At 37.9% G+C, this 16,195-nt stretch overlaps 4 protein-coding genes and 2 non-coding genes across 7 annotated transcripts; 4 read left to right on the plus strand and 2 right to left on the minus strand.

Annotated features, from left to right (window-relative positions):
• Positions 1 to 51: 51 nt before the first annotated feature.
• LOC130494237 (protein TPX2-like) lies at positions 52 to 4,335 on the plus strand. Its single transcript, XM_018596211.2, has 18 exons — positions 52 to 335; positions 565 to 650; positions 749 to 903; positions 997 to 1,239; positions 1,328 to 1,424; positions 1,517 to 1,630; positions 1,712 to 1,825; positions 1,920 to 2,072; positions 2,161 to 2,223; positions 2,306 to 2,548; positions 2,626 to 2,757; positions 2,851 to 2,931; positions 3,018 to 3,137; positions 3,226 to 3,392; positions 3,484 to 3,592; positions 3,687 to 3,746; positions 3,845 to 3,939; positions 4,026 to 4,335. The coding sequence occupies exons 1-18, from the start codon at positions 155 to 157 to the stop codon at positions 4,156 to 4,158; spliced, it is 2,346 nt and encodes a 781-aa protein (XP_018451713.1). The 5' UTR covers positions 52 to 154; the 3' UTR covers positions 4,159 to 4,335.
• A 101-nt stretch (positions 4,336 to 4,436) lies between these two features.
• On the minus strand, positions 4,437 to 6,950 carry LOC108822992 (putative E3 ubiquitin-protein ligase RING1b). Its single transcript, XM_018596212.2, has 7 exons — positions 6,554 to 6,950; positions 6,386 to 6,437; positions 5,728 to 5,789; positions 5,480 to 5,561; positions 5,278 to 5,398; positions 5,128 to 5,169; positions 4,437 to 5,034 (listed from the first exon to the last, which is right to left on the minus strand). Exons 1-7 carry the CDS (start codon positions 6,684 to 6,686, stop codon positions 4,528 to 4,530), a joined length of 999 nt encoding a protein of 332 aa, XP_018451714.2. The 5' UTR covers positions 6,687 to 6,950; the 3' UTR covers positions 4,437 to 4,527.
• A 2,620-nt stretch (positions 6,951 to 9,570) lies between these two features.
• On the plus strand, positions 9,571 to 11,610 carry LOC108822926 (uncharacterized). 2 transcript variants are annotated; one of them, XM_056996281.1, is made up of 8 exons: positions 9,571 to 9,828; positions 9,893 to 9,952; positions 10,036 to 10,203; positions 10,283 to 10,658; positions 10,779 to 10,903; positions 11,037 to 11,078; positions 11,185 to 11,250; positions 11,338 to 11,610. In XM_056996281.1, exons 1-8 carry the CDS (start codon positions 9,622 to 9,624, stop codon positions 11,392 to 11,394), a joined length of 1,101 nt encoding a protein of 366 aa, XP_056852261.1. In that variant the 5' UTR covers positions 9,571 to 9,621; the 3' UTR covers positions 11,395 to 11,610. The 2 variants fall into 2 exon arrangements, with proteins under 2 accessions (XP_056852261.1, XP_056852262.1); XM_056996282.1 differs by having other exon boundaries at positions 10,782 to 10,903.
• Positions 11,611 to 12,001: 391 nt separating this feature from the next.
• On the plus strand, positions 12,002 to 12,086 carry LOC130501388 (small nucleolar RNA R32/R81/Z41). Its single transcript, XR_008939642.1, has one exon. It is a non-coding gene; the product is annotated as a small nucleolar RNA R32/R81/Z41 (small nucleolar RNA).
• A 154-nt stretch (positions 12,087 to 12,240) lies between these two features.
• LOC130501387 (small nucleolar RNA snoR31/Z110/Z27) lies at positions 12,241 to 12,332 on the plus strand. Its single transcript, XR_008939641.1, has one exon. It is a non-coding gene; the product is annotated as a small nucleolar RNA snoR31/Z110/Z27 (small nucleolar RNA).
• A 224-nt stretch (positions 12,333 to 12,556) lies between these two features.
• Positions 12,557 to 15,937, minus strand: LOC130501384 (probable serine/threonine-protein kinase At1g54610). The gene is made up of 7 exons (XM_056996280.1): positions 15,779 to 15,937; positions 14,806 to 15,660; positions 14,449 to 14,736; positions 13,825 to 14,373; positions 13,531 to 13,740; positions 13,064 to 13,441; positions 12,557 to 12,962 (listed from the first exon to the last, which is right to left on the minus strand). The coding sequence occupies exons 2-7, from the start codon at positions 15,442 to 15,444 to the stop codon at positions 12,810 to 12,812; spliced, it is 2,217 nt and encodes a 738-aa protein (XP_056852260.1). The 5' UTR covers positions 15,445 to 15,660; positions 15,779 to 15,937; the 3' UTR covers positions 12,557 to 12,809.
• Between the last annotated feature and the right edge of the window lie 258 nt (positions 15,938 to 16,195).

A 16,195-nucleotide genomic window follows, 5' to 3' on the forward strand; every position in this document is an offset into this window, starting at 1 on the left:
TGTGATAATACTTGGTTCCTTGGCCCTTTTTAATTCAGTGAATTACAGACAGACACATTCCCCTCTGAAAAAGAAGGAACCAAGAAAGAACACCCTGATTCCATCTCTCACTCACTCTCTTTCCTACTTCTGGTGATTCGAGATCTGATATAGCATGGAAGGAACAACAACTGCTCCCGCGGAGGAACCAATCGGTAGTATTGCGACGGCGATCGTCGACCAGTCGTACGAGTTCTTGGCTCCGCGGTGGTTCGATTTCATTAACGGAGAGACGGAGGACGAGGCTCGCCGTGCTGAGCTCTGGTTTGAATCGGCTTTAAGCTGCGCTCCTTCTCGTGAGTAACCGTTTTCTTCGTTTTGATCGATAGATCCTAGGTTTCCGAATCGTTGTCAGATCTAGAGTTCTGATTGGGTCTCAATTTTGTTGGGCGATGATTAGGGTTTCTGTTTGAGAAGCGAAATTAGGGATTGCGCGTGAAAGTTCGATTGATTGCAATTTGAATCAAGGTTAACTTTATGTTCAAAATTTATATTCATTTTTTTTTTTGTTTTGTGTGTGTGCAGCATCGGTTCCTAGAATTAAAGCAAGGAGGTGTTTCAAGGTAGAGACAATGTGTAACTTCAATGAAGAAGAAGAGAAACCAATAAAGGTTTTTTTTTTTGTCTCAAATCAACAAAGATATAATCAATCGCAAGCTGGAAACTTTTGCTTAAGATTCAACTTTGTGATCTTTTTCTGAATATGCAGGAGAAAGAGCTCTCAGAACCAGTAGCTGCAACTATTGCTTCACAACCGGAGCCTGATAGTGTCACTGAGGCCAAGACAGAAGAAGTTGATACTAGTGAAGCAAGCACAATTGGGTCATCTCACATCAGTTCCAAGGACTCAGCAGATGCAACAAGGTTCTTTATTTATCTTTCTTTGGGAGTTTGTAATGGCGTTGAGTGAGATGAGAGGGATCTTCTTATACTCTTTTCTTCTTGTTCATTCAACAGAAATACCAAGGATAAAACGCCTAAGCAGATAGAAAACAAGGAGAACATTCCTCCTTCTAAGACAGAAGCTTGCACACCCAAACCACCACTGCAGTCATCTCATGGAGGAAAGTCAACGGACCTCAAGAAGCAGCAAACTACTAGAAAGATAGCTAGTCTTTTGAGGAATCCATCTGCACTTAGGCCGAAAATCCAGTCCCAGTCGTCTCAACTGAAAGGAACTAATCAGAAAAGTGTGAAAAGGTATGTATACTCTCAATAAACATTCCGACACCCAAATCTGGTTTCATGTTCCTCTAGTAATGGTTTTGCTATGATGACCTCCTTGCAGGGAAACGAGTTCCAAGAACATAGCTGGCGCTACCACTCTGATTCAGGATAATCAAGCCATCAAAAAGCAAAAGCTAGATGACGGAAAATCAAGACAAGTGAGCCAAAATTTTCAATAACAGCAAAGCTTAACTACATATCTCACTGCATGACTGAAACTGTTTCCTGGTCGTCATTGTTTTTTTTCTAGATTCTTAATCCAAAACCAACAACTCTGCTCCACAAGACAAGACAAGGTCTCGTTAACACCGGTTTCAATGTGTGCCCTTCGGTCAGTAAGCAAACTCCGAAGGAGAACAGAAAGGTACTTCTGCTTCACGGATGCTTATATAATGTTTTTTGACAGGCCCTGGTTTGGTTCTCAACTCTTATGTTCACTCTTTAGGTTTATGTCCGTGAGCAAGTTGCACCGTTCATGTCAACTGCTGAGTTGATGAAAAAGTTCCAAACAAGTACGCGAGACTTGTCACTGCCTCATGCCAACACTTCTCTTCCACAGGTAAACTCTTGATCCTTTTACTTTACTCGTACCTTTTGCTTTTCTGGGAATATCTTCAATTAACTTCCAGGACGCTGCTGCTTTCCTTGTGCAGAACCGAACTAAGTTGACATTGACAAGACCAAAGGAGCCCGAATTTGTGACATCCCAACGAGCTCGTCCCGTAAGAGTGAAGAGCAGTGCAGAGCTCGAGGAAGAGATGTTAGCAAAGATTCCCAAGTTTAAAGCTCGACCTGTGAACAAGAAGGTAATGCGTTTGGTTTCACTGTGGTATATATCTATACCTCATACACAGAAATCTTAAACAAAACAATGCGTTCTCTCTTCTGATGCAGATTTTGGCAGCTCCAGCTTTGCCTGCGCCTCAAAGAAGTACACCACATCTGCCAGAATTTCAGGTAGAGACACAGACAGAGAGTATCATCATTTTAGAAACGAATCTGTATTGATCTACAAGAGACTCATATCTTAATATTGCAGGAATTTCATCTTGAAACAATGGCTCGGGCTAGCCAACATGCAGAGACAGCCTCAATTGCGTCAACAGAAGTGTCTAGGCAGATCCAGCATAATGATTCTAGGCCTTACCTTACTGCACCAAAGAGCCCCGTGCTCCAAACAATGCTAAGAGCCCGTCCTACTAAAGCAAAAACTACTGCGGAACTTGAACAAGAGGAACTAGAGAAGGCACCGAAATTCAAAGCAAAACCTTTAAACAAAAAGGTACTACTACCAAGTGATATTACTGCATCTACTTCATACTATCTCGATCTAACTTGTAAGCACATAAACCAATCCAGATATTTGAAAGTAAAGGAGAGATGGGCATCTTTTGCAACGTGAAGAAGCATATAACCATACCTCAAGAGTTCCACTTTGCAACAGACGAGAGGATATCTCAGCCATGTCCTGTCTTAGATATATTCGACAAGGTATTGTATATTTCAGCTAACAGAACCTGCTTTTGTGCAAGTGTTATGTTCCACTGGATATCGTCGTGTTTGACACAAACTTCTTCTTGTCAGCTCTCATTGACCTCTGACTCTTGCCATGAAAAGCCTCTACCAAGGAACACAGCACCAAACCCCTTCAATCTAAGGACAGAAGTATGTACTATTATGAACAACTTTTTTGACTTTGACTAGCCACCAAATTTTACTAACCGTTGCTTTTATTACTTTGTGACATCCAGGAACGAGGCGCTGAAAAGGAGAAAAAGTTTGTAATGGAAGTCACTCAGAAGCTGATCGGAGATGAAAGGGCCAGAGTTCCAAAAGCAACCCCATATCCTTACACAACCGACTATCCCGTGGTATGCAATAATACTTTCCTTGCTTTGTTTTTATTTATGTTGGGAAAGAGATGATGTGTTGAAAATCTTACGTGCTTCCAACTCTCAGGTACCACCAAGACCAGAACCCAAGCAATGCACAAAGCCAGCACCGTTTCAGTTAGAGAGTCTAGTGAGGCACGAAGAAGAAATGCGAAGAGAAAGGGAAGAGAGGATGAGAATGGAGAGAGAAGAAGCTCAGAAGAGACTCTTCAAAGCACAACCAGTTATAAAAGAGTAAGTTACCACCTCCCCCTTTTGCTATTTTCATATCTTCAGAAGTCGTTATAGAAAAGCTAACTCTATAGCTTGTTAATGAACAACACAGGGACCCAATCCCTGTTCCGGAGAAAGTAAGAAAGCCTCTCACAGAGATTCAGGAGTTCAACCTCCATGTAGAGCATCGAGCTGTCGAGAGAGCAGACTTCGATCAGAAAGTAAGGTTTTTCTGTCATTTCAACAATTATAGGAATGCCTGCTTTTACTTGAGCTCTGAACTGACTGACAAATTACCATTATTTCTGGAACCAGATCAAAGAAAAGGAGAACCAGTACAAGAGATACCGTGAAGAAAGTGAAGCTGCAAAAATGGTATACAAACAAACAACACACTCGACTTGTAAATATATCTCTCACAGACTTTGCTCAAATTTAATGGAAAAAACTTGAAAAACGTTTCTCTTTCTCAGGTGGAAGAAGAGAGGTTTCTAAAGCAAATGAGGAAGACGATGGTTCCTCATGCTAGACCTGTGCCGAACTTCAACAAACCCTTCTTACCTCAGAAGTAAGTTATTCCCCCACATTCAATAGCTAAAGAAAAAACAATCTTCTCTAAACCTATCGACTAAAAAACATTTATGTCAAATACAGGTCCAACAAGGAGATCACGAAACCGAAATCCCCAAATCTTAGAGTGATCAAAAGAACCGAGAGAAGAACTATGATGGCTCCTCCACCAACTGTGTCAGCAGCGACCAGTGCTTCAGCTGGGCAGATGAGATAGTTTGCAGCAGTCTTTTCCTGAAGCAGCTTGGCTGAAATGTTCATGAATGCTTGAACCTACATTTCCTTAGAAATCTTACTAATATAGTAGTAGTACATTCTCTTATGTGCCTTTGTTCAAATGTATTAAACTTGAAATGATTATCCTGATGATATAAAATTTGTTTAATGTTTGACATTCAGTCCCTTATTCAAATGTTCAACATTCAGATGTCACAAGTATAATGCTTTTCACTCATCCCCACAAATTAGATAAGCTTAACAACATAAATATTCAACTGCAAAACAGATTTAAGTTTTTACAAAAATTAAAACATTATCATGTCTAGTCTTTAGACACATGTCGAGAAAATGCATTTTCTTTTCTTACCTAGACACTGTTACTCTCTAATCTACCAAGATACTCCACAAGTCTGTTCAAGCGAGCATTCCTGACACTCTTGCTACTACTACTAGCTACTTGGTTATTATTTCCTTGCCTTGCGTTACTCCTTCTGCCGCCTCTTCCCCATCCAAGCCCATGTGATAATGTTCCTCTGATGTCTCTATGATGCGCCTCCTCTGTTACATTATTAGCGCAGTTATCATTGTTGTCTGGACATAAAGAAGAAGGGTGAGCTGTAGGACGAGGTGCAGAACGTCTTTTTCGTTTTCTCGGCAGTATTTCTGCAGAAGGCTCAGCTGAAGAAGAACCTTTGCCTCTGTTGCTATCACCATCATCATCATCCTGTTCCATGTTTCTGCAGTTCCTCCTCCTCCTTCTGGAGCCAGTACCACTAGGCTGTGATCTTGGTAAGACCCCTGGTGCATCTAAAGACTTTCTTTTCACAAGGGCCTCAGATTGTCGTAGCGATACTTGAGCTATAGATGCTTGAATCTACAAAACAGCAGCCATAGAAGCACAAACTGTAATAGAAGCATTAAATGTACTTAAGTGAGTGTCTTAAGAGGCAAACCCTCGGGTTCTGACCTGCTTATTACGAGCGAATTCATCTTCATCAAAAGCTAAATCCTGAACAAAAAATGAAAACAATCTCTCATATTAGTAAACTGTTCTCTCTATAATCTAAAATGATTTTAAAGGAGAAAAATAGAAAAGTGTAGATGCTTCATCATTCACCTGCTCCTCATTACTATCGATATTTCCGAATGTAGCTGCAATAAAAGCATCGAATTTTGGGTCTGGTCTTAACGAACGTCTGCTAGCACAATGTTTTCTACAAGCAGGACACTCATGGTTCCTGAAAATGCACTTTTGCCAATTAATAAAACTCACAACAAGCTCCCCTAATATATAATAAACATGTAAATAGAAAGAATACCCAAATCTCATTGACTTATCAATGCATTCTTGACAAAACCGATGGAGACATCCCATGACAGTCCTTGTTTTCCTTATAATTCCTGCAATAACGAAAAAAAAAACAAGAGTATGAAAAAAGTTGACAATGTAAGAACAAAAAAAGTTACAGCATTGGTTAGACAGTCAACACTGACACTAATGGGGGATGGCAAGAGTAGCTAAAGCTTATTGAATTTGAAATATAAATTTTGTAAGAAGGGCAAGTACCTAAACATATCGGACACTGCACGTACTTACGGATATCCTCTAGCTCAACACTTTCCACAAATCTGCAAATAATTCATCAAAAGTCAGAGATGATGACAACTACCATTGCCTTTGTTAAGCTAAAAAGAGACTCATAATTAACACATGTAGCTTAAGTCAAATGAGAAGATCAAATCATTTCAAGATTAATCTACACAATGTCATACTCACGTACTAGAGATCAAACCTAATTAAAATGCCACTTGAGCTGTAAACTTTGTGGTATCTGTAAAAAAACACGACAGTAACTATGTCATGCATGCAAGAACCAGTACAATGCATCGGATCGATTTCATAATCATGTTAAGAAGCTTAGGTCTGAGGGAAGATAATCAATCTACACAATGTCATACTCCCCTACCCTACTACTAGTGATCAAACGTATGGCTCTTGAGCTATAAAACGTGATATTTGAGTGAAAAACATGATACTGAGTATACCATGCAAACAAGAACCACACAATGCATCGGATCAGTTTCTAGGATGTAGAACTAAGGATATCATAGAAACACTTGTTCCGTCTCAAACCCATCAAACAAAAAAAAATTCAAATCTGGTAATGAGAGCTAAATATTAGGTGCAGAGAAACGAGCAGCAAAGGATAGAGAATTGTTGTTACTCTGATTCTGATTGCTCTTCTGATGTAAGAGATTTGATTCTCTCCTGGGAATCTGTATTTGATCAAAGAAATCGATCACTTTCACGTTATACATATACACATATTCACGCATATATTATCACATACGTATCCACGAGAGTAATATGCAACTAGAAACGAAACCTTTACCTTCTTCTTCTTCTTCGTCCATCACCACATCCATGCGGTCTGGATCTTCTTCTTTCTCCTCACCTTGTGTGGTACTACGACCAAGTTGCTCGTCTTCTTTCTCGGCGGCGGAAACGTTGTTCAGAGCAGGCATTGTTTGATGGTTTGTTGATACAAGTGACCTGTGCTTCTCTGAAGAGAAAGAAAAGGAGAGAGATACAGAGAAACAGACAAAGCTTTAACCTTTCTCTCTCTCGGTGGTGGTTTTGATTTTGGTTCGGTGACTGCCAATGGAGAGACGAGAGAAGAAGGAAGGCTGACGAAGAAAACGGAGAGACTTTTCTTCACCTCTTCCTCTGTTTTTTTCATTTATTTATAATACATTTATTTTAAAACAATTTTAATATTGCCCTCTACAGCCTAACCTTTTTCATTCTTGTTTTTCTCCTAATCACATACTTATTTGAGACCCATAATGGTGTTTTTCTTTTCAATCCAAGCAAAGCAATGATACTTTTCTATATCTGTTCAATAAGACAATTTTCAGTTCAATCCAAATTTGAAAACAATTCAAAATAACTCTCCAGATTTAGTATTTAAGACTAAATCTACTTTGACTAACATCGCATTAGTCGTCAAACAGTAAATATTACTTAACTCGCAAATACGTTGACCGATATATTTTACTAATGATTTTGAACGACGTCGTTTAGAATAAATCAATATAACATCATTTTAAGTAAGAAACTATAATTTGAGATTTGGTATTGTTTTTTTTTTTTTCTAGATTTGTCCCTATATTGTATTTTTTTCCTCACATATCACATGGTTAGAAGTTCCTATTCATACTCTTATTCATAGATCCTTTAGCTTGTTGATAAATGCATTGGGAGACATTTTTAGTAACAAACAAATGATTCAAACAAAATAATTTTATTATACAAGCTTTTAACTCAGTCTATTGTAACTAAATTTTAGGTTTTCTAAGTTAACAATTTATCAAAAAATACTGCTATTTATTAAAGCTTATTACCTATAACTTATTAAAACTTTGTGAGGGCAACACATATATTCCTTTCAAGCTTATTATATAAATAGATTTGGGAATTGTTTAGTGTAGTGACGAAATAGTTGATTTGGATCCGAAGATGTAATGAACTGGGGTGTTGAATTAAAACATCGCACATGTCCTCGGCCATCTTCTTGTGTGTTAATAATCCTACTTGCCAACCCAGTTGCATTATTTCCAATCTTTGCATTACATGTGACGCATGTGTGTGTAAACTATATTACGCATCATAATCTAATAAATGATCAAGATTAATGATGCAACTTAAAAATTTGTCAGTGGGGTACCCAAAATTTTAGCAATGATACAACTTATACACATAAGTACATAACCCTTTGTAGGGGTGGTATATTATCCGATATCCGAACGTGTATCTGAACCCGATCCGAAAATCCGAATTGAAATCTGAATCGTGCTAGTAAAAATACGTGAACATATATTGAACAGATATTGATTTAAGAGATATTAGATATCCAAACCCGAATGGATATCTAAAGATAACCCAACATATGTGTATGTACCCTTATATTTCTAGTTTACATCTCTCATTTTATTTAAAATATTTATATTGATGTTATACATAAATACTTTAAAATCATATAATATACATATAATTATGAAAAAATGATCTGATATTCATTTAAAATAAATATAGAGTTTTTTTGTTTCAGTTACATCCATATTCTAAAAATAATAGCCAAATTAATGTTTATTTATTTTTGAAATGTTACGTTCAAATCTATTTATCATTTTATCTATTAAAAAAATCAGTTAATCAAAATCTAAATTTTTAACAAAAAGAACTTAAAAGTTGACTTTTTTCTTCAAAAACTAAATATTTGAAAAATAATCGAACTCGAATTAAAAACACTCGAACCCGAATCGAAATACATAAATATCCGAACGAATTCTATACCCATACCAAAATACCCGAAAATCTGAAATATCCGATCTGAACCCCCGAACATCTATCCAACGTCCACCTCTGACCATTCATTCAAAAATAATCTTTCACTAGATTTTGATCCGCGCTTCCAAAGCGCGGGTTTATTTTTGGTGAAAATTTTATATAATCACATTTATATAATCTGTCTTGTATATGCATTTATATAACCCGTTTCATATATGTATTTTATATCCGAGTTTATTTTCGGTTAAAACTATATTGTAAATGTTTTTAGGTTTCCAATTTTGAATTATGAATTAGATATTTTAAATATAAATCAATATAACAGTTTTATAGTTTTGATCGGTGTTTTGAAACCCGACTCGGACCTGCCATTGAACAGGTTACCGGTTGGTACCCCGATATTTTTAATATTGAGATTTTTTTTAATGATAAGACAAATTCGGTGATCATAAGTTGGATATTTGTTTAAAATATATTTATATTTTTTTCAAAATTGTTTTAAATGATAATGATTGTTGTCAAAATTAATAATTTTAGAATTAACTAAAATCTTAAAAAATGATCGGCATTGCTATTATTGAATTTAAATAACTTACCAGTCTAACCAAACGACTTCACCAAAAACTTTAGTTATGTTCGACAATATTCAACCCTATTATCATTTCAAATCAGAAAATAATCAATAGTAGATGAGATTGTATTTAGGAAAAAACGGTTTAAAATCAAACCATTAAATAGTTTAAAAAACGACACAGATTCAAACATGACCGGTTGAAAAAAATACTAAAACAATATAGTATCAAATATGGAAATAATCACAGACCGAAATTGAATTCGGAAACCGGCGCAGAATATCTACAATACCCTTAATGAATACAAAAAAAAGATTTTTTAGTAAGGGTAAAAAGAGTAAAAATACCAATATGCTTCTGCAATAGTATAGATACCCGGTGGAATATTTATATTTAGAAACATATATGGGCCATAACATATCGGCCCATGAAGTTCAAAATATAAAGCCTTTTTGTGTAGACTCACTTCCCTCTCGATTATTTTTTTTCTCCTTCTCTCCCTCTCTGCAATCGTCTGTTTGCTCTAACCCTTGCCGGAATGGCGCCGCCGCAGACGAAAGGAACAGTGACGCCGTTAGGGTCGTTGTTCTCAGAGGAGGAGGCACGGAAAGCAGCTAGCTTCGTCGAGGAGAGAATCAGAGAGAAGCGGGAAGAGATGAATCGTCTTCAACAGTTCGTCGACGAGAACGACAATCTCATCAGCCTCGTCAAGAAGCTCCCCGATCAACTCCATCACAACATCATGGCGAGTGTTTTCACTCTTTCAACACTAACTCTATTTTTGATGATGAATCTTTTTATGTACACAGGTTCCTTTCGGTAAAAAAGCATTTTTTCCAGGTCGATTGATTCACACCAACGAGTGTTTGGTAAGAGCTTCTAGAATCTTAGTTTTTGAAGTTCGTTTAATTAAGCAAAGGGTTTGTCTTTTGTGTGATTGTTTGATATTAAGGTGTTTTTGGGAGAGAATTATTATACGGACAGAACATCGAAGCAGACAGTTGATGTTTTGAGGAGAAGAGACAAGACTCTACAGTCTCAGATTCATTCTCTTAAAGCTGAGATTGATGATTTTCAAACGGAGGCTTCTTTCTTTGCTAAAACTGCTTCAGAAGTATCGGTATGTTTCTGTTTGGTGGTTTTATCCTTTTTTAAAAAAAATTCTGCATATGCATCTTAAGTTGGTGTTTCTTTAATAGGAAGGGCTTCTTGAGATAAGAGAAGAGTATGAAGATGATGAAGAAGAAGAAGATTCTTCTGCAACTGTGCTTACTCCAGGTGTTAAGAAAGAAGAGTCTTCTGGTCATACTGGAGGAGAGGCTGGAGAAGGTGAAGATAAAGACGATGAATTTGCTCGAATCATGGCCAAGTTGAACGAGCTTGAAATGGAAGAAGAACAGGAGGAGGGTGAGGATGAGGATGATGGAAGTAAGGAACATGATGTGGAGGAGAGCGAGCAGGACATTGTGAAGGGTCTCGGAGATAAACCAGACGACAATAGGATTGGATCTGTTCTTGACAAGGTGTCTGGTCATAGCTCTTCTGTTGGACCGGAGCCACAGTATCTCCAAAAAGGTTTAGCTCTTTGATCCAAAAGCAGTTTCAGACATCAGAAAGTTTGACTTCACTATCGAATCAAGATTGACTAATCTTCCATTTCTCTAACCAACATATATATGTTATTTTTATCACCAGAAGATCAACCACGTGGCGGAATCCCCCAGCAAAACGCTGAAACATGGAGAGACTTTCAAGCAACAGCATCCGCTGTTTCCAGAGCAAAAGCAAGTTCCAGTACTGTAGTTCCACAAAAGATAGAGGTACATATCGATCTTATACTCTTAAGCTATACTCTACTTAGAACTCAATAGATAAGTTTTGCTACAAACAAAACATAAACTTTTAACTAGAATCTCACAAATGATCGTATCAACTTTTTTTTTTTTGGTGCAGTCACCTATACAGAAACCGGAGCCTAAGTTTGATACTAACAAGGTTACATATCTCTCTCCCTCAAATGTTTGCTAGTAGTATAGTTGTTGAGGCAGATTTGATGTTTTCATTTAAGCTCGTTAAATATCTCTGGTCCAAACCGTTGCAGGCTTTTACTGGATCGATCGTAGAGCACTTTCATAATCTAGAAACCAACACACACGGCAAAATGCAGGTATGTTTCTACCATACGACACTCACAATGCTGAAAATACGATTCTTACTTTGCACGTTTTTGTTTGTTTATTTAATATGCAAGCAGCCTTCAGGGTCTCAACCATCAAAACCGGTTTCAAGATTCAAGGCACAGAGAAGGTAGCCAAGTAGTGAGGTCTATATGTACAATTTTGTTTGGTTTGCCTTTTGATATGTAAGAAGTGAGAACACATACATGTGTATGTGCATCTTATAAACAATTTCATTTGTCAAATCTAAATCAGGAAGTCTGCTGATACTTGATGATTGTCTTTAAAGTCTGTTTGAAAGTGTGTAATCGGATTGCCTTGCGAGAGAGAAAATTGAAAATTTAGGAACCTACTTGGCTTTTATTCTAGTTATTAGAAAATATGAGGTCTGGTTTGCAAAAGTAAAAGAAAAAGAAAGTGGTCAAAAGAACAGTTTCCGGGTGAAACGGCATCGTTTGCACAAATGGGCTGAATCTAACTAAGGCCTAATCCGTACTTTTGTCCTAACATGCCCCTTTGTGTTTCTTGTTCATATCCAATCAAAAACAAAGCCCATATTGTACTTTTGTCCGAACATGTCTTTTAGGTTTAGGGTTTCATGTTCATCTCCTTTATATACTTCCATCTCTCTGTAAGATTCCCAGATAAGATTAGACGCCAAGTTCTATTCGTCACCAATGAATTTTTGATATTTTCAGTTTTTTATCAGTCGTTTATTTGGTTTTCAAAGGGCTTTTTTTTTGAAGAAAGTGATGAAAGTTGTGCATAGGTGATGATCTTATGATCGATAAAAATTTCAACTCGCTACGTTCTTTCTGATTCTTAGTTGCTTCCTAATTTTTCCTTAGAGTTCGTTTCTTTTTATTTTGCTGATTATCTTTTGATTTATTTCATCGGTTGTGTTGAAAATTTTCTTGTCCTTGACAAATCTTGTGTGTTTTGATTCAATTCGGTTTTGGTATTATTTGATGATGGTAAAACTGGAGAAGTGATGATAAATCAGTTAAAATCTTAGGACACCTTCTGACACATTAATGTGTATGAGAATGACTTCTAATATTCTGATCTTCAGTTTTGTTTTCTAATAGTTTTATGTTTTGCAAATCCTTTAAACACTTTATGTTTTTGTTATATCATTCTTGAAAGAAATTTGAATTTAAGATAATTTAGTTTATCTAAGCGGCAATGAGATTGGATGAATGATATCTGTACTTGAGACAATCAGGAAGTTGGTTAAGCGGCAATGAGATTATGATTATCGTACAACACTTGTATTACATTCATACCATAGCCATAGACACTCGGAAATCTTTTTATCATATGTGAAGGACAATCTCACTATGTAATTTACACAGATCAGTCTCTATAATTACACATCTTAAATACAAGAAACTAATCAAACAATCGGCAGCTTAAGCCAAGTGTGACTAACATATGGTATAGTCACAAATATATGAACCAACAGAAATTCTAATGACAGATCTTAAACCTTACTCAACTGTAGCTTCCAAGTACAAAGTCCAGTGTCTAGTTTGATGATTCGTTTACATCATGTGCCAGTTTTGCCTTCTCGCGCCTTCTGTGTTTGTCTATTAAATTCCTGGATCTGTCTGTCATGTTCCTCAAGCATCTGATCCACTCTGCTTGGCTGTTCCAACAACGGTCTTCCGGACGTGTAAATCTTGCTATCACTAGGATCATACTGTACACACAAAATAAACACAGTAATGTGTAAGTGATATAAGTTCATAAACTAGTATCCCAAGATAGATGGGTCAAAAACAGAGAGATCATTAAACTAACCCAAGATGGGTCGATTGGTATCGTCATATGTCTACTATCCATAGTATCAGCTCTATTGTACGCTCGTCTATCCCTTCTTCTTTGATTAGTAACTGGCTGATCTAATAACGCCTTGGAGGAGACTGAGCCTGACAAAACCCTCGGGTTTACTCTAGATGGAGGATATCTAGGAGGAGGTGCATTCTCCTTCACATACATTGTTGACTTACCCATCTTCCCGTTGCTCATCAATGGACCCGAGTATGAAACTCTCTCATTGCTTTGATTGTTTCTAGTTTGCATATTTGGATAATCAGGAACTGGGGGGACATGAGAAGTCCTTTCTTCCTTAAACGACTTGAAACTCTCGTTTCTGCTCTTCAAATCTAGGTATGGTCTCTGCATTTTGCCACACACACACACACACAAAGAGTGATTTGCTTTGTGACCTTTGAAAGTTAAAAGACCTTATTATAGAGTTTACTTACATCCATTGACATTGATAGAGAGTGGTTTGCTCTGATCGGTGGTGGGATAGCTTTTCTCTCGTGTGATCTTCTCCCCAGAGAGTCTTGCCTTTCTTGTTTCTCAGGTCGTTGCCTTTTCTCTTCATCCCGCAATTTAGCATCAATCTCTTTACTAGGTGGATACTTTGGTAGACAAGACGGATCACAAGCAAACGGCTTGGTTTTAAAGTACTGACAACAACAACAAAAAAGGAAAATACTTCCATCATCACAAGAACACTCTCGGGAAAGTAAAAACATAAAGAACAAAGTTACCTCACTCTCAAGTGCACTACTCGCAGAGCTACGGTGATCAGGATCTACGGAGAGCAACGTCTCCAGAAGCAAAAGAACACTCTCGGGAAACTCCTTATACGTCTCTGATAACTTCCTTCTATAAGGAACAGCGCTTCTGAATCCAGCTGAAGACGGTGGTAACTCATGTTTTCTCCAGTAACCTTCCGTTGGTGAACCACACAGCTTGAAGATCTTATGCAACTGTTCTACTTCGGTTTTGCCAGGTAGGATCGGTTTACCAGCGTACAACTCACCTAAGATGCAACCTGTGCTCCATAGATCAACACCAACACCGTAACGAGAGGCTCCAAGCAAAAGCTCTGGTGGTCGGTACCAAAGAGTGACAACATGGCTAGTCAACGGAACAGTTTTATCCTTGTCGAAAAACGTCGCTAAACCGAAATCAGCTATCTTCAAAACTCCATTACCATCAATCAAAAGGTTTGATCCTTTAATATCGCGATGAAGCACACCACGGCTGTGACAATGTTCAAGCCCGCTTAGTAGTTGTCTCATGTAACACTTGACCTAACACAACAACAACATAGAGACATTATTAAAAGACACACTCTACACTTTTTAAGAGTAGTATAGTATTAGTACCTGAGGCTCTGTGAAGTTGAGACCGGGGAGGGAAGAGAGGCCTAAGAGGTCATGATCCATGTAGTCGAAGACTAAGTAGAGGGAGGAGGAAAGAGGGGCGGTGATGAGTCCTTGGAGTTTGAGGACGTTGGGATGATCGAGACGTCTCATTACTATGATCTCTCTCGCCATGAACTTGACGCTTTCCATGTCGTTGAGATCGAACCGGACTTTTTTGAGGGCGACGATCTTGTTGTTGTGGATGAGGTCACGTGCTCTGTAGACGCTGCTATACGTTCCTTGCCCAATCTGCATCCAAATGGAAATAAGTTTAAGTTTGTAGTAAACAGAACTATGGATCAAAAGAAAGAAACTTACTTTCTCGAGTTTCTCGAAGGTACTTGCTCGACGTGGAGCCCAATCAACTAATGCCTCACCAGCAACGGAGACTAGCCATGTAGGCCAACCTGCTGAGATTTGCTTCAACTCTGTGTCCTTTGGAACAGGAGAAACACTCAGGTTCTTAGTTAACTCCCGAGGAACAAGAGCTTGTTCCTTGTCAATCTGATGATGATGATGATCAGACAGCCTTTTGGAACTCAACTTTTCGAACTCAGTCAACCGAACTCTGGAGTCAAGGCTATTCCATCTATCTAGCTTCTTCGGTTCTACGACCTTTAGATCAATCTCCAAATCTGGTGGTTTCAAAGCAGCACTCGAGGCCCCGCTTCTCAGTTCTTGGTCATGATCAGCTAACTCAGGTATCTTCTCAACCTGATGATCGTAGTAATACCTATCGGAGCTGCTCAACATGATTTCGGATTCAGTGAACTTATTATCTTTGGCGTCTCTCCTCCTGCTACTTGATCTATCAAAGACAACTTGAGGTTGGATCCAATCATCTATCCTCCTCGACGTATCAAACCGCAATGAACGTTTCACCGGTGACTCTTTCACTACTGTAGACTTTCTTCGATTATTATTATTATTATGTCTAGAACTTACGCAACCACCCATCGTAAGCTCTAGAACACGAATCTACTACATACAGAGACATACGCAACCATCAACCACACATAAACTTGATCCTTTATGAAGACACACACACACACACACACAAAAAGACACAACTTCAACTGCTCAGCGCAAAACCCCACATCAACAGCCCCTGATCGAGACACTTTTCTTCCTTCTTCTTCTCTGGAAGATCTTCCAAAGACACTGTAAGATCCCCTGAAGATAGAAACAGAGATCAGAGTGGTTGGTAAAGTCGAGACCTTTCGCCGGAATTCAGTGACCGGATCAAGATAAAACTCAGAAACAGAGGATTTTTTTTAAATTTTATTTTTACCTGGACGATGACGGAGTCTATTAGCCTGAGCGTTGAACGGAATATCAGAGAGGGGAAACGAAGAGGGAATCTATCTATGCAAAAGGAGAGATTTTTTTTGGTTGGTGTTACAGATTTGACCGGTTAAACGCTTTAGGTACAGACTACAGTGATGTGAGCACCCATCCATATAATAAAGATATGTAATAAAAGAGTTATAGTTAGCTTTAGAGTCAATTTGTCATTAACTAACTCAGCCGCCCCTCGTCAACGAAAAATCAGGAGTATTAGTTATTAGGCAAATGAAATTGGTGACAAATTTTTGAATTTGATTACAGATATTTTGCATCATCATGTACACGTAAATTCTGGTAAATTACCTATGCTTCTTTTCACATCAGTTATGTATCTTATCATGTGAAATACAGTACATATACT

This window comes from Raphanus sativus, unplaced genomic scaffold (assembly GCF_000801105.2).
Source record: "Raphanus sativus cultivar WK10039 unplaced genomic scaffold, ASM80110v3 Scaffold0180, whole genome shotgun sequence".
Taxonomy (NCBI): Eukaryota; Viridiplantae; Streptophyta; class Magnoliopsida; order Brassicales; family Brassicaceae; genus Raphanus; species Raphanus sativus.